General features: G+C 38.1%; 1 protein-coding gene across 2 annotated transcripts; it reads left to right on the top strand.

The window, feature by feature from the left end:
- The first annotated feature begins 584 nt into the window (after positions 1-584).
- On the top strand, positions 585-17,747 carry oxnad1 (oxidoreductase NAD-binding domain containing 1). Of its 2 annotated transcripts, none has more exons than XM_033998808.3 (8): positions 585-734; positions 2,322-2,471; positions 3,239-3,302; positions 4,158-4,264; positions 9,581-9,722; positions 15,084-15,326; positions 15,905-16,013; positions 16,761-17,747. In XM_033998808.3, exons 2-8 carry the CDS (start codon positions 2,353-2,355, stop codon positions 16,913-16,915), a joined length of 939 nt encoding a protein of 312 aa, XP_033854699.3. In that variant the 5' UTR covers positions 585-734; positions 2,322-2,352; the 3' UTR covers positions 16,916-17,747. The 2 variants fall into 2 exon arrangements, with proteins under 2 accessions (XP_033854699.3, XP_033854698.3); XM_033998807.3 differs by having other exon boundaries at positions 3,236-3,302.
- Positions 17,748-18,191: the final 444 nt, after the last annotated feature.

Here is an 18,191-nt window from a genome sequence, read left to right as displayed (position 1 = left end):
CTGAGAAAATTAGTTTAATGTACTTTTTTTTAATTGAATTTCAGTTTTAATAAAATCTTCAGTTAGTGTGTGAATGTGATTATTGTTATTATTGGTCAACATTATTAAAACAAAGAAGCATAATTTTACAGAAACCCGTCACTTTGACCAAAATTAAGGTGAAATAAAGAGATCGACATACTATCAATTTCCAATTGTTCTGCTATTTCATACATATGGCGTCTTTCTTTGTATTGTCTTTATAACCACTGACACTGGTATCACAAAGAACATTATATATTTTTGAATTTAATAATTACATTCCCATTGATGTCCATTTCTCTTTTATTTCTGTGGTAATTTCTGCGTGAACGAAAAAAAATAAGCCTCGCAAATTGTCAAAAAACCGTGAGTTTCACGGGTATACCTTGAGACTTGACAAACATGAAAATATGTGCTGTAAGCGACGAAGGAAAATTGTAAGCGACTGCCTGCACAGGCAAGCCCAATTCCGCTTGTTTTAAGCGTAACTGTCAACCCTGCTTCTGAGCGGGAGTCGTCGCTTAACACGTGACAAGGGCGCTATCAGTTTTAGCTTCAAGGAAACCTCAGAAGCCGGTAACTATTTCCGGTGTCAGTGGAGTTTGACAGGGTCACGCGTAAAGAAGGTTAATTCTGTACCTAGCCACAAATATATACAAAATCTATGAAGATTTAAATATAATCATTTGAAGTTACGAGATCTGTAGAAGCAGGTACGTCACACTTCCTTTCTATGGTTAAATGGTATATTTGTGCTGGTCATAAAACACGTTTTAGTTGGAATTACGGTATGCTACAGCAGTAAACTGCTTGCCTGTTTGGTGGCTTGCTTGTCTCTCTGAAATCTAAATGAAGTAGGTACATACTGGTGTCATTTACATCATTTAAATAATACACCGACACACACGAACTGTTAGATACTTTTTTTATTAACCTTGCTAAACAAAAGCCTTACGTGAATCCAGTACAGTGTCCATATTTACAGTGTTTAAATCCGTTGAAATGACCATTTGTCTTCAGAGCACCTTGGTTCAAAATCAGATTGTTACATCCAGACACCGAAGGTAAATAAATAAATAAATAAATAAATAATAATTAGCACCTGGCCCTTGGGTTTTACAACTAGTCTTAGGACATGTGTACACGTTTTAAATGATTCCCTCTACAACCACTAGGGGAGTCATTACTGCGTTGTTACATTGGGAGAGGGCGCTGTTCTAAAGTAAATGCAGGTGATTTTGTTGAGAGGAATGTGAACTGATTGTAACAGTAAAAAAATAGCAAGTATCTACTTAGTTCTTGTTAGTGAGTGCATTTTAATTATTAGAAGTGGCATGTTTTATTACCTTGTGCTTTTCTCTTTATATTATATGTGCTCTTGCTTCACAAACTCAGTAAAAGAGGTATGCTATACAGTAGTCTTTTGTGTCTTGTATATGACATTTTATTTTTATGGGCATTTTTCATTGAATTTATATTTTTCCTTTCTGAGTGAGTAAAATGTCCAGAGAAGCAGACAAACTCTCTTATGACACACATACAGTGCACTCCAGATGACACTGTCTAAAGAGTGACATTATTTAATGTTGTACTATCATGTGAACAGGCCTCTTAATTGCTTTGTTTCAGCCATTCAAAAAAACAAAACATTAAACTATAAAACTGTTTGTGTATCCGTGCTTGTGTTACACAGTCATAGCAGGGATAAACAATTGAATAAATTGGATTACTTGTGAATAACTTGTTTAGACAGGAGCATCCAGTAGGTTTGGAGAATGAAGGGATCTGGGTAACACTTTAGTTAGGTATCCATTAACAATCTATAACCGTGTTATTAATTATGATGTTAACAATTACAGAATATGATTAGAAATAATAAGACTTGTACACTTTTGCCACAGTTTTTTTTTTAATCAACATACATGTTACCAGGAGTGTAGTGCTGCGGGTCGTCACCAAACCCTCACTTCCTGGACAGGGAGATCACTGCTTCCATACTTCACGTGTAGAATATTGAACTGTTCTGCTCCTATTTAATATATTGAGATAGATATACATGTGTATATAACCCATACAAATAAGCAAAGAATACAATAACTGTAAGAAACCCTTGAGAGAGATATAATGTTCCGAACCTTCGAAGGTCAAAATGTACCCTTCGTTCCAGCCCTATATTTGGTCAGAAGATTGTATTCAGTAGCTAGCCCAGGACTGGTAGTTATTTTTTGTAAATTGACAAATACTGTCTTCTGTTAGGTCATTTTGTTCTTTCCCTTTTTTCTTTACTAATTCACTTGCAGGCAGTGATTGTAACCAATTAACCTGCTCACCATGGCCAGTGCTGCAGCAGCGGTTAACCATTTATTGAGCAGGACTGCTGGAACCTTCCCTGGGCAGCGTGCGTCAGTGCTGTTGATGACCAGGGCTTTGTGTGGCTGCACACTCAATAGGTGAGTGCACAATCTGGAAAAGGGTGCCCATTGTTGGAGTCATACTTATTGTTTAACAAAATGTCCTGATTGGTGGCTTGTAAGCACAATACATGTATCACCTGATCTGAATTTGTGTTGCAATGCCTAAGTCTTTGCAGCTGCTTTCCTGGTCTAGGTGACAACAAGGTAATGGATAACATGGGAAAAAACAGACAAGTTAGAAATGTGCTTTTGGTAGAGTGTGTTTTGAACAGTTCTGTTTTGTAATTTAAATCAGCTGTAAATAATACTACTGTGCAGAACAAGACCAAACGCCTGGTACTCCATTTTATTATATATATTTTTTTTTGTTAAAGGATTTTGCTACACCAATGCTAGGGACTTGAATGAAAAGTACATTTTGATTTGTCATATGCTTGTATATAATACAGGATAGGATTAAGCAGTGGTAAATATATATATTGTAGCGTGCACGGGGGAAGGCAGCAGCAGGGCTGATAGGTGACGTAATAGGTGCAAAGGAGCCAGCTCTTTTGTACAGCGGTATCGGCGCTATGCTTCAGTGCGAGAGGTCCCGGGTTTGCGCCCGCCCTCTGCCTGTGTGTGGATTTCCTCGCACTGTGTGATGCGCCTGCCTGCGGGGACCACAATTCGCTACAATATATATATATATATATATATATATATATATTAGTTCACAATTTAGTTCAACTGCTTCTTAATGATAGTTTATGCTAATTGATTTAGTAGGTAGCCTTTAATGTTTTATATTATCCTTTTAGCAGAAAAATGACATCACACAGAAAAACAGACCACTTGGAGAGAACTGCTAATAACTTCAGACAGGAGGTCAGTGTCATTTAAATGCTAAAAACAAGATGTGGCAATATGGTGTGTTCTGCATTGCTGTCAAAAGGACTTGGCCAATTGTGTAACAATGCAAGTGCTCTATCATTCCTAGGGTGAACTTTGCACCAGAGAGTGAAAGGCATGTGTCTGTCGCATGATTTTCAGCCGGCCAGAGTCTCTGTAAATTCTTCATCTAAAATGAGCCAATGGTAACATAGTTTAGCATTTTTAATATGTTTTGTTTTTTTAGTTTCTCACTGTTATGATCTTGACCTGGAATGTGATGCCAGATTCAATAGCTCATACTGCCTGGAGTCCTTCCTTTAAACCTCAAAAAATGACAAAGGGTACAAGGGTTTTAGTCAGGAAAGCTTATGCTGTAGTTTCTGCCTTGAAGTAAAACTTCACATAGTTTTAACAGTTTTAAAATTGGACGTTCTGTCTAGTATTGGTTGAAAAACAGGATAATGATCATCTATACAGCGCTTGTTTCAGAAATCACAGTACAATATTAGTCAGGAATTTGTAGTTAATCTGTTATTTTTGGAGCTAAATTCGAAAAACAATGTAAGATTTTTCTTTATTGGTCTTTAAAACTGATGAATAATAATAATGGCTGTCAAAAACATTTAAGTCAGCAGTACTAAAAAGGAAACTGGTTATAATTAGACAAATGTTTCAAATGCTAGCATGCAAGTGAAAGGTCACTTATGAAAGGTTTGTCTGATTTGTAATACCAAGTATCTTTTTTGCAGTAGTGTGCATTTTATGAAAGGCGAACAGTGCCTCAAACCTGAATTGGTATAGGGCATTTTAACAAGACCAATGATCTAAAGCTTGTTTTACACATTCCAGGTTCTCTCTCAGGCAACAGTATGTGGGATTGTAGTCGAGTCTGATACAGTCAAAAGACTTCGGCTGGCAGTAAGAAACAAAGACTTCAATTTCAAAGCCGGACAATGGTGAGTTCTCTGTTTAGAATACAGACATTAAAAGAATAGAAAAGGTCATTTCAGACAAAACTTGTGCTAAATGGTGATTTGGAGTAATAGGCTTTAAGAATTTAGCGCTTGGAATTGTATCTAGTGCTTCTAGAACAGGACTTCCCAAACTTTTGCTGCGGCCCCCTTCAGAGATTTTTTTTTTTTGCTGCCCCCCCCCCTTCTAGTAAACCAGTACAATATTTACAAAAATATGATTTTGCTAAAATAACATTGTGGAAGGGTGGTGGGTAATTCACTGACACAGGACACAGAGAGATGAGTCTGAAAACACCGCACAGGTGTCCAGTTTTATTAGAAGCTGATTCTGGGTTCAGCCCGCAGAGGGCGCTGTTGTCTGTGGCTTGCCGTACCAGCTATGGTAGCGACAGAGCCACAACTATACCAGAGCGGTACAGGGTACAGAGGTTAAAACAAAACAAAACACTAATCAAAAGGCGAAAGGAACAGGGAAAACAAAACACAGTAAACAAAACTACAAAATAAAGAGTGCTGCGCTCGGCAGCTTCACCCCGACCGTCGCTACCCGCACGGTCCGGGTCTCCGTCCTACTCTAGCAGCTCCCTCAGCCTGCTATACACTTTATCGGGGTCTGCCCAAGAGTTCTCCCCGCTACCGCTAGTTCTTTGGTTTCTGTCTTTTAGTATTTCTTTATCTTGCTGGGATTTTTCCTCCCGGCTAATTGTCCTCCAGCGCTTCCGCACGCCGGTTACATCTCCGTGGGCAGACCTGAGGGAACAGCAGAATAAAACTTATAGGGTCAGCAATTCTCCCAAGACCCGCCTCCCAGCCACTCGGAGAGAAGGAAAGTTCGCACACCCACTCTCCCCCCTCTCCGTGTCACCGCCATGCCTGACAGGCGGATATTGACGAGCTGCTGCCCTCTCCCTGCAGCACTATGAACACGCCAGACGAGTCAGCACAGATCTCCCCTGTTACAAACATATTGTAACGTCGCGTGTAAAATGAAAGCAGGCTTCAGGTTTGGTGAACCCGGACAGACTGGCAACCAACGATCATTGAAATTTAAATTTGTTTATGTTTGTGAAATAAATTTAATTTACTGTGTTTTGCTGTGAAACAACTAAATGGGCTTTTAAATCCCCCAAGTCCTTACTTTCGCATTTAAAAGCAGAGTAAAGGCCGTGAAAATGAGGGTGCAACATTTTAATAAGTGACTCGTCTTTATTAATGTTAATGCAATTACGAATAGTAATTGTAAGATTTATTTACTAAAATGTTGCACCCGTAAATTAAACTAAAAGCTAAGACAGCCCCCATCCCGTATAAACTGCAGGTCTACGAAATAGTTTTTTTTAATTTCATTTTATTTATGAACAAAATTTATCTGATATTAAAACCTGCCGCTGCTGCACTTTCAAATGAAGGCAGGCTGGGCAATATAGTCCTTGAGCTGCGATAGGTCTGAAACAACACAAGCTCTGTGGACGGGGGTTGGTCAGATTAAACGTGATCCTTGCCTGGGTAGTTGATTGAGTCACTGGAGGCCCTCGAGTCTGCTATTTACCGTAGAGCTTTTACAATCGCCAGGAAGTCTGAAAAAATTATTTTCCAGTCAGGTATTGGCGCCCCCTAATAACCTCTTTGTGCCCCCCCCCCCCAGGAAGATGCGCCCCAAGTTTAAAAAAACGATGTGCTTTAGAGCCTTGCAATAAGACTATAAGTGTCAGGTTCAGGTTGGGTCAGTGTAGTTTTAATACAATCAGGTTTGGGTCGGTTATGTAGTGTTATATTAAAGATTGCAAATAAGCTTTTATTTTAGATTTTTTTTTTTTTTTTTTTTTAATCATACGCATGTGACTGTGAACCCACTTCAGACTTCCCGTTTGCGAGTTTGTGTCATACAAGCATTCCACGAGGTGGCAAGTCATTAGCTAAATCAGTAGGCCCTATTGTACATTTTTTGGTGGATTATTATATAGAAATCGACTTACAAGGATTTTGAAAGATTTTCTACGTAGCCTATTCAAGTATGGATGCAGAGACTATTAAAAAAATAAACATTGACAGGAGAATGTGCAGCCGTAGAAAGCTCCGTGACAGAAACTCTAAATCTAATGTAAGAATTTCAACATTGCTGTATTCAGTGCTAACAAAAATCTGAGTGGCTATGTACAATGTAAGTCTTGCAAATTGTTGTTTAAATACGACAGCAAAAAAAAAACCCAGGGAATTCATCTCTGCAGCGGCACACTGACTGGAGCTAGTCACTCGTACATCGCATCATTTGTACAGTCTGAAAAAGCTGTGCCAGTACATAAAAAAATTAGAAACTACAGAGAAATGCGTCAGTTTTTGTTGCAAGGATATTCGTCCTTTCGAAGCTGTGTCTGGAAAGGGGTTCATCGATCGAGCACAAGAACTGATTCATGTTGGCGCTACTTATGGCCCAGTATCCTCAAGTAATGTGTTAGCGCATCAGAGTCCAGCCTTAAGGAGATGCCTTGATGTAGCTGAACAGAAAAGAAAAGAACGAATTCCTCAGATTAATGCGATACTGAAAGAGTCGAGTGTCGGAATGACAGCCGACATGTGGACATGTGACTACCATAAAACACACTATATAGCAGTGACTTGCCATTACGTCACACCAGGCTTCAAGCTCAAAGCCAGAGTATTAACTACCGCTATGTTTCCTTTGGAAGAAGCAATAACCGGTGAAAACATTAGACGCCAAATTTTAAGGCACATGTGAACAGACTCGGTTTTGACCCGCCTGCTTTGAATAAAGTAGTGTGGGTGACAGATCAGGGCACTAACATAGTGTTTGCTCCAAGACCATACCGACGCCTAAATTGTCAAGACCATGTGTACAACTCTGTTCTTCAACATGCTCTTGATTCATGAGTTAGCTTCAGAAGCTCCAGAAAACAATCAATAATGCCAAATTCCTTCAGATACTCTCCAATGCAAACAGTTGTCAGGCAACGACACAGTGAATGGCTTCTAATGCTGCCTAGCCATGAATGTAAAGAAGTTTACACTGAAGTACGCAGACTATTCAAAAACTTCAACGGAAATCAAAGCCAAGTGGATGAGGATGAACCAGCTGCCAAAAAAACACTGACTGAGTTTGATGAATGGGAGAATATACACGCAGAGCCTAGCCCCTCCGATGATGAAGTACAGCACTATACAATACAACGCAGAAGCTGGTGATGGAAAATGAACGTGATTTGCTTAACTACTGGAAGGAACACAACATCGTGTACCCTGTATTGGCAATGTTGGCGAGATGTGTGCTGTGTATTCCCACAAGCAGCAGCAGCAGCAAGCGGAACTTCAGTGTTGCTGGAAGGACCACAGATCAACAGACGACAGCCTTCAAGCCATCTGCTGGTGCGCTATCCTTTTCTTAAATGACACTTTCTTAATGTTTTTTTTTAATTTAATTTAATTTATTTATTTTTTAATTGGCAGCCTTTCTAGCCTGGAAAAGAAACAGGCATCTTTGTCAAATGATTACTTTTTAAAGACTTAAACACTCCATGCCAAAAGTTTAAATTTTGCTTATGAATACTTATTGGATGACAAAGGTGGATCACAGTGCATAATTCCCACAACCAGTTTATGTTCTTTTTAAAAAAAAAAAAATATTACTATTTTTAACACTGTAAAGCTGTAGTGCAGTGATTTTATGTTTGTTGGAAATTAACTTTGCCTGGGGCTGTAAATGCAAGATAATCCTTTTTTGAATGAATGTTTAGCCTATTTCATTGTAGTCCATAATGGTAAGAGGTTTGGCTGTACAGTACATATATTGTTTGCAGATGGACTTCCACAACATGTTTGTTTCTTTTCAACGGAAAATTTAGAGCTTGTGATCATAACAGCAAATTAAAAAAAAAAAAAAAAAAAAAAAAAACAACTTTCCATTTTGTGAATAGGCCGTAATGTTCATCTGTAGTTTTCAAACCTTGTTTTCTTTATCTGGACAGCGGGTAAATTATGAAGTAAATTAGATATGATTCATTATTATTACTATGAATTAATTTACCAGTATGTTTACATTGCAAATTGTCATCAGATTTTACACAAGAGCGTGCGCTTAATTGTGTTGGGTCGGGTCGGGTCCAAAAAAGATGTGCTTGCACAGGCTCGGTCGGTTTCGGATTGAGTGTAATCGGGTCGGGCTTAAAATTCAGGCCCGAGCAGACCTCTGTGTGCTAGAACCTGGCATTTTAGGGCAGTGTGGAGTAGTGGTTAGGGCTCTGGACTCTTGAGCGGAGGGTCGTGGGTTCAATCCCAGGTGGGGGACACTGCTGCTGTACCCTTGAGCAAGGTATTTTACTGAGATTGCTCCAGTAAAAAAACAACTGTGTAAATGGGTAATTTTATGTAAAAATAATGTGATATATTGTAACAATTGTAAGTCGCCCTGGATAAGGGCGTCTGCTAAGAAATAAATAATAATAATAATTTTAGCCTTATTTTCTTAGCATGTATTACCTTAAATACCCACAAGAAGGTGCTGCAGATAATGTTAAAGTTGACAACCTTGTGTTGTAGAAAATCCTGCAACACTGGGGCATGTCTATTCTCTACAAATGATCAAATATTTGTAACTGCCATCGAACTGCACAGAGATTCCATAGACAATATATGATAGATTTAAACTGTTTTCACTTGTTATATTTGAGTTACATTACATGTTTTTTACATTTATTTATTTATTTATTTATTTATTTATTTATTTTTTTTATTCAGGAATTTGTAGACAATTATTTTGTGCTACAATAAGGAAAATAAGGCTTAATTGAAACTGAAATGTAACTGTCTTCCTTCTGCCAACAATAAAATCTAAAAAGAAAGCAACAGGAAAGCAAGTTCCATGGGAAAGGTGTTAGTATATTAATTGAATACATATCTGATTTTAATTTGGAAAGCCACATATGTAAGAGACACACAGCAATACAATTGTTCTTTGATGGAAACTGAAGTTCATTGTTCTTCATTAGGTAATCACTTTTGTCCAGTCAGATTTAATCCAGAGCTGAAGTGGTTTCCAGCCACTGAAACATTCAGCTCAAATGTAGTGTGGAGACAGTATTATATTTTCTGCAAGCTGCCACATCTTGTCAAGTCCTTAATGCTAAACAGATTTTAATTTTGCAAGGTCATAAACTGAATGTCTTGATGATTTTTCATTGCATTACCAGAAAAATATACATTATGCATTACACAAGAAAACTGAACGCACATGTAAACCACGCTTATTATTTTCCCTGATACAATAATATTGTTTCATGTTTTTAGGGTGGATTTCTTTGTCCCTGGAGTTCCAAAGGTTGGTGGTTTTTCAATCTGCTCAACCCCTGGGTTGTTGAAAAGAGAGGGAGTCTTGGAGCTAGCTGTCAAGTACAGCAAACATCCCCCTGCCCACTGGGTGCATACTGAGGTAACCATCTAGCTGAGAAAGAAGGCCATACGTCCTGCTTATTTCATCTTTAAACATTGTCCCCTGAGACTGAGGTCTTGAACTAGGGTTCAGGGCCAAGAGGAAGCAGGAGCCAGGCAACCCTAAATGTAAGAACTACACAATATACAAACTGTATACTACTGTACTGTAACTGGGATTTGAAACACAGCAATCATGGAAACATGAAAGCAATTCCCATTGGAAAACTTTGGAAGAAGTTCTCTAATCACAGCTGGCATTTAGTTCTGGCATTAAATTGAACAAAAATATGAAGAAAGAAAAATCTGTTTATTTTCTTAATTAGAATTGCTCATTGTTGTGGGTGTGCTTTGGTAAAACTACACAGGGGTAGGTTATATTATTGCTGACCAGTGGCTCAACCAGGATTGTTCCTGGGGGGGGAGGGGGGAGAGTAGCAGAGGTCCAGAAAATGTACAAAATCAAGACATCGTCAAGAATGTCAGTCACATTCACACAGAAATGCACCCACTGCAATGCACTCCCATAGTTGGGCATGTATAGCTCTTTATTCACCAGAGAGTGCTGAGGGATCTCTCTGATGTAGCAGTTGATACGCAGCGTAGCCATAATTCTCAGTAGCAGGGAGATACTCGGATAGATATTGGTGTTGCACTGCACCAATGTTTCAATTGCATTTCTTCTGCTGGAACATTTGCCCATTTGAAGCGCCATCTGTCTACTTCAGCAGCAACCACAGTGGGCTGTGCAACACCTGACTGATACACCTACAATGAAATAAAATGATTGTCTCAGGAGAAATGCAAAAAATACTGCGCCTTGTTTAACAAATGTGTAGTACAGGAATGCAAGTCACAATTTGAGGTGGACTCATTCAAAAGCCAAAGATACAAAAATATATATTTTTAATCAACAAATGTTCAGGTTTTAGAGCAAGTGCAGATACACAAAGAATGCAAGCTCAACAAATTCCACTGTTACAAAGAGCAGTTACCCTGGACTTCTTCATCACTGAAGTAAAATTAGGTATAACGCTCATGGCGCTGGCTCCATCATAGCCTTGTCCACTGAGCAATTCCAAATTGAGGCCAAGTTTTGCAGCTCCTGAAGAATTACAAAAGATAAGCTGGAGCCGGTTGTACCCTCCACGTCGATGTATGTTAAAAAATCCTCTATGGTATCCTTGTGAACATAGCGTACAGAGATACTTAGCTGCTCCTTTTGGGATATGTGCAACGCAAAGAACTCGGCTCTCAAAACATCGGCAACAATTTGTTGTTGATTTTGATGGCAATTAACAGCTACTATTTTGTTTTTTTTGTTACTATTTTGTTCGGCTGTTCCACTTGAAATTATCTGTAATCACGATGCCCTCTGAGAGGCAGCTCTTCTCGTCCGCAAAACTCAACCAACTGCCTCTGCCTCCCGCCGAGTGTACCCCAAGTTGTGCATCTCTTTTCCTGCGCCCGGGGGGAAGGTCACTGCAGGTGCAAGTGGGCAGCAGTCCTGGAGTTGTACGCTCAGCTTAGCTGCAAACAGGGTCTCGCATACAAACAGTCCCAGGGGAAACAAGCACAGGTCCTGGCGTCCCGCACAGTTCTGAAGCGGTCAGAGCTACAGTATGCAAATATTCCTTCCAGAAACGACACGTGTAGCCATAGGCAAGCAGGCAAGCACCTTTCCGCATTTTGTAAGCTGCGTACATTCATGTTTTTCATTCTTTGTTGGAAGCAATGGTTGCCACACTGCTTCCATAGAATATGTTTGCGTAAATGCGACTGTACAATCATGAATTTGTAGTAGCGTCTATGGCCAAGGGAGGGGGCTCCAGTCTTCTGAGCCCCCCCCCCCTCTCCGTTGTGCCACTGTTGCTGACCTTTTCTATAGTTTATTACATTATCTATGCTCTGTCCAAATCACGCAAGAAAATTAGTATTATCCAGCTGTGCATTCTGGCACAGTGTTACCTTTGTACCCCAAACAAATTAATTCTGATTTCTAAATATGCCTTTTAAAAAAAATCATTTCACCCATGCCACATTTTACAGTAGGTCTCAGAGCTTCAATAATAAAGATGAGGGTTCTGGACCAACAAACCACTTCATTCCTTTCAAGTGCATTATACAAAATAAAACATTTGGGCTATTTCATTATTTCTGTAGGATAATACAGATACCCCAGTCCTATTACAAAGGGGGCAGTAAGGTACAGTGGAACAATTCTCTGAAAATGACCAGACGCTTGATTCTGTTGGACGGAGTAGATTGGGTTTTTAGATGCAGTCTAAAATGTATAAGGACTTTTAGATACCCCGTGCAAAAGCTAGTGTTTTCTTTTAGTAATATTCCATTATAAAAGGTGAATCATTAAATATGACAAATTAAGCTGTATCTCAACATACATTTTAGCATTCAGAAAGTACCCCAAAGTACAAGTTTGCCCAACCAAGTGAAAAAGGCTCATCTAAATCTCCTATAAGTAGCCCTGATGAAATAGTGCAATCAATATTTCATTAGATGCATTTCCTGGTAGCTTGCTTTTAACCAACATGACAGTTATTTTTTACGAAAGAGCTAGCAGTACGTTTGGAAAACATCAGCAATAACTGCATATGCAGTGTTTCTTTGAACAGGCACCTCTATTCTTTAATAGACTGTCTGTATGTGACATCAAATTTCATTTTATACAAGGCTATGGCAAGTGTCTTGAACATTACACACAAGGGCTGCAGTCCAGCAGGACTTCAGCTGAACTGTAAAACAGCAAACAAATACGAATTTGGTTAAATAAAATAATCATTTTAAAATAATCTACCTCTGCAGAACAAAAGCCAACAATTAATCTTTTTCTGAGAACGCAGAATGAAGAATTGTGTTATGAATAATTAAAATGTTCATTACTTGTCATGGCACACAAGACTTTTGGGGGTTTTGTTTTCACATTTTGAATGTCTTCTGGCAAAACAATGGAAGTCATGATGGATTGTATCTGTGGCACATGATTTTTTTTCCTTCAAATAAAGCAAATGAAACCAGGATGCCACAAAACGCTGTATCGTGTGTTTTATTTTTTCCTCAATCAAAATAAAAATAAACAAAACAAAAACCTAACCCGTTCTCGGGCCCTAACTAAACAGTTGTTGTTACTACCTAAATACGAGGCAGACTCCCTCATCAGCAAAACCAAATCAAAATCCAGAATCGTAATCCAAGTTCCTGTTCCAGTGTGTTCATTTACGAGCAATTCAAGAACAAATCATTTTCTCTGCTTGCTCTCCGACTCGCCAACCAAACTCCTTATGTTCCCCTCGTCCAAACACTCACAAACGCAGAGCTTTTAAATGATAATCAATTACATCGTTAAACAATTGACAAAGCATTAAAGTGAACAATTAATTCAAACTGGAGCAAAGCCTGACTCCAGTAGCTTCCACATGGTCTTAGTGCCTTCGTGTATCATCTTCACATAAATACATTTATTATTTGTAGTACTTTTAGACCAAATGTATTTGTTTTCAAGCTTCATTCATTAACACAAGTTTATCATTTACATGTTAATACCCTTAACTCCCGTTAGTTTTAATCCCAAACACTACGTTATTTAACACTTTGTTTACCAGCCAGTTTGTTTTCATTGTCTTTCCCACATTTTTTTTCCCCTTACACAGTATATTACAAAAGGCACAGTCTAAGTACTGAAAGTAAGATTGAAATCACCTGTATATCAAATTGATGAAAAGTAATTGGTTGCGTGAGCAGATGTCTTGTTTTAGATGTTTAGTGTTTTGTTTTAGATATGTTATTGTAACTTGTGTTTACAACGATAATGGTCTTATAGCGCAATTTGTAACGTAGCAAAGCAGAGAGAGACGCTTCTACTTACTGTGGAATTGCATAGCTTGAGTTAAGGCCAGAATTAATAAATAATAGGTTTGAGGTAAAGTGCACAGTCGGTTTATCCTATCACTGTTTCACACATGTACTGTAAACTCCAGACATTTAGTATGTTAAGATAGCTTCACACTGAAGTTGTATTCTAAGCAGCAGTCACTGGATTTAAAACCCATTCAAATGAATTTGGAACACAATACATCATTCATGCATCCTCAGAACACCATATGTATTCAAAGGGAAAACCCTGCAGCTATTGGGAATAATTGTCAATCTCCTTTGGAAACTCTCAAGCCAACTGTTCCCCTCAGTTTCAGCAAAAAATGGATTATTGTGTACTGCAGACTGTCATACAGCAAAACCAAAAAAGCAAATAAACTACAAATGAAAAAAAAAAAAAAAAAGATGCGTGACATTTGAAGGATTTACCTTTTTTATACTCCTAATTTATTCTTATTTATTTATTTATTTATTTATTTCAATTTCATTATTTTGTGAAGAAAGTTGGCAGGAGGCCAAATTAGTTTGGTCCACCCCCCCCCCCCCCCCCCAGTGTTAAGATGCAACACTTAAGTAGTCTGATAATTTCAATTTTGCACTGGAAAGGACTTTTTTTTTCTGCTTGGGTCCTTGGCTTTACCTGGAAGAAGGAACTTCCATCCTTTAATGTGTGAAATTAAATGTTTAATTTTTTTGTTAATAAGATGTGGGCTTGATTTTTATATTGACATTGCTGAGCATGTCGGGCAAGCCCAGGAATTTGAAAAGGCATATTCCTCTTCAGTAGATGAAGGAGAGGACGCAAGAAAGAGAGTCAATGACAGCAAGATCTGGACTGTACGTGTTAACGTTTACAGATCTCTCACTGTTTCCTGCAAAAACTAGAACATGCTTCATCATAATACAAATTCAAAAATATAAAACAAAATGCTGGAATAAAAATAGACTTTTAATCATTTTAGGAAAAACTTTTAGTTATTCATATTGCTTGAGGATACCTGTATAGGCAAAATATTTTCAGGTTACCTATTTAAGAGCCATCGTATATCATAGAAGACCATTTCATATTTGATCCTTATAATTAAGCATTGACACCCGCATTAACTTCTAAAGACCTGCCAAAAAACTGATTTGTAGATGTGAGAATCCATCAGCCTGTTTTTGACTAAGAGTGTAGATATTAGACAAACGCCCTGCATCATTTCACCAGTTTGTTTTTTTTAAATATACTTTCAAATGGCATAATTTGTTTCCAACATCTAATCTATTTCCCATTGTATCGGCACAAGATGCCTGCCAACTGTGGTTTTACTCAGCATACAGTATACAGTGCACGCTGATGAAAATAAAGGTGGTTTGGGACCTTTCAAATTCCACATTGAGCTGCTAGTTACTGTTCCTCCTTTTAGAGGCCTGCATTAAATGGTTTCCTTCTGCTCTTTGTTTCTAATAATATCCTGTGTTTTCCCAGTGCACCCTGGACGCTGAAGTAGCTTTGCGCGTGGGAGGGGATTTCTATTTTGACCCTGTACCTTCTGAGCCGGAGGTGGAGCTGCTGCTGGTGGCTGGTGGAGTCGGGATTAACCCCTTGTACGCCATTCTGCTGCATGTGGCTGACCTCCACCGGCTGAGGGCCAGCCAGGGCTGGGGGTATAAGCCAGGAGCAGTGCAGCTATGCTACTGTGCAAAAAATACACAGGAACTGCTTTTTAAGGTTCGTAATGGAAGGATTTTTTATTTGTATCGTATGTCTCCAGGGTAGTTATGCTAACCTTCCTGTGGTACCTCTTGCATAACATAGCCAATTTTGATATTGGTGATGTTATGTGGAGACTAAAGGTAAATCATAGAACCTAGAATTGCACCTATTCAGAAACACAACTCTGTGCCAGGAGTCACAGGACACTTGCAGTGCAGCATCAAAGCACGCTTTTGGAACTGTCCTGTGTGCTCAACCCATTGTAAACTTTGCACACTCTTCTCATTCTGCAAGTGGTCACACAGTTGCTGTAGTGTTTAGATTGTTTTGAAGAGCACATGTGATGAACTGGCAAAGCAAAATGTGCACCATGCTGTTCTGCACCACGTTTCAGTTAAATTAATACATTTACAGATTCCTCCTACTCTGGAAATTGCTAGAAAGCTTCTGGATACATATTTTAGATGGAATATAAATAAAGTGCATGCATTTTTAAAGTGTAATTACTGTTACTTTTGGTTGAAAGTACTAATCCTTGCATCATGTGGCTGTCATATAAAAAGCTGCTAACGCTGCTGTTGCTCACTTTTCAGAATACCATAATCAGGGTTGCGCAAGAGTTTCCAGGCAAGATTGCATGTGACTTGTATGTTACACAGCAGGACACAGAAATTGGGGAAGAACTTGGACCATACATAACGGGTAAGTTATACTGAAGATACAGATAGGAATCTGGATAAGTACCAGGCTACTAGCTCTAAAACCATGCTGAGTAAAGCCATAGTCTGCCAGATTAATAATAATAACGCCTGCCCCTCTTGGTTAGAGTATGTCGCTGCATTGTTTAAAAATAAATTAGTTGGTGTTAACCAGGCAAGCAAGAAAATCAATTTGTCTTTGTTATTACAGAAAGGAGTGCCAGGGCTTTAAAATCCCAAACTCACCACTTAGTCGCTTTAATAACACTGTTACAAGTTTCCTTTTTAATGTACTGAGAATCCGCCTTTTTTTTTTTTTCTTAACTTGTTTTTTCTATGTTAATTGGATATGCAAATATTTCAAATATAATGCTGTAGTGTAGATTGCAGGATACTGGTATCGTTGCTGTAGGCCACTCAACATGTTTTCACTTATAAAGAAATTGGATATAAATGTATATCAGCCTTTTAGAATATTACTGCTGAATGGTAACTTGCTTCAAAAAGCATGCATGCCTCTGTGTACATTCAAATGACAGGCCCTGAATCTGGGGGGGCAATATGTATTATATTTCTAGGAAGACATTCCAAGCTCCTTTGTGATTTTGTTTCACAACCAAACCCTTTCCTGGAACACATTTTAAACTACCTTTTTAAATACAAAAACAAGAACATCAACATATTGTGTAGATGTTTCTGCTGTTGAACGTACTTCATTTACAGATTTTTTATTTATTTATTTTTTTTGCAGAGGGAAGAATTTCTGAAGAGGTCTTGGAGAAACACATATCACGTAACAGCCTGTGTTACATCTGCGGCCCTCCTCCTATGATAGAGTCAATCTCTGGCCAGTTAGAACACTTGGGGGTTTCGAAAGAGAGAATTCTCTTTGAGAAGTGGTGGTAGTCAACAGCAGACTTTGTGAGGACAATGCATTGAGGCAACAATGGGAATGTTCACAACCAGTAGTCCCGCAGTACAAGCTATGCCAGATTAGCATCCATTCATTTTATTAACAGAGTGGAATAGCCCGAGTGAAAGCACTGTCAGCAGCCCTGGCTACTTTGTGACCGTGAGGCATGAAGGTTGTTACTTTTTAGTGTTCATTATATTTGTGGGCTAAAAAAAAAAAAAAAAAAAAAAAAAGAAATATACCTCTTGGAAATAATATTTTGGAAATGCAGAAATTCTTGTTTTAGCAAAAATATTATTTGTATAACTTTTTTTATTATTTTAACTGTTTTATTGATTTTCTATTAATATTATTGTTGTTTTTTTTATTTATTTTGAAATTAGTGACATGTATTCTAAAATATGTATTCTATTCTTTCTGTTAATATAAAGACTTTTTAGCCTTACTTGTAATTCCTTATTGAAAGTACAGTGCCATTATGGGTAAAGTAGTTTCATTTGAGGTTTTGAACTATTTAAAGTTTGCATTGGAGAAAAAGCTGAGTAAGCCTGCCCCCGTTGTCTTAAAATGTGAGGTAAAGCCGAGTTTTGTAGGATTGCTTTTAAGTTTTGTTCAGTTTTTATCTGCTGGTGACTGTGTACATTCTTCTTCCCCTCAAAAGTTTCCCTTACTTTTCTAACAAGCGTTCTCGTTAACAGCCCTTCAAACAAAACAGATTTATTAAAAAGGTATTGCAGTTTTAAGGAAGTATGGCTTACCACTTAGTAACAACTTGTGTTAGTTTGGTATTTGTAATTACAGAAAATAAAAACATTGAAAACATGAGGCCAGTTTTTAAACTTTCTGGTGGGAGGGGGTATTTTCCGAAGTTGCTGAAGTACATCATACGAGTGCCGTTATGTTATGTGATTGTGTAAATGATTACTTTCCACATCAGTCTCAGTTGCTTGTACGTAGCATACATTTACGCTCATGTACCTTACGTTAACAATGCATGCTTCAGTATAAATATTCCTTTTGTGTGGGGAAGAGTCAAAATGGAATCTACTAACAAAATGTACATACATTTACAATGTCTGATACATCTATTTATTTTTTTATTCATTCATTCATTCATTCTGCTTTCTTTGGATATTTTACTACTTAATTGCTATATTTATAAAAGTCTAAAATGAGCTTGTCCATATAATTAAGTGTTTGGTTCTTACATATTTACTGAAATCCATCTCAGTATTTCTGACTGAATGATAATTTGTGCTTTTCTAAAGG

This window comes from Acipenser ruthenus, chromosome 4 (assembly GCF_902713425.1).
Source record: "Acipenser ruthenus chromosome 4, fAciRut3.2 maternal haplotype, whole genome shotgun sequence".
Lineage (NCBI taxonomy): Eukaryota > Metazoa > Chordata > Actinopteri > Acipenseriformes > Acipenseridae > Acipenser > Acipenser ruthenus.
This window is presented reverse-complemented; position numbering and strand designations above follow the sequence as displayed.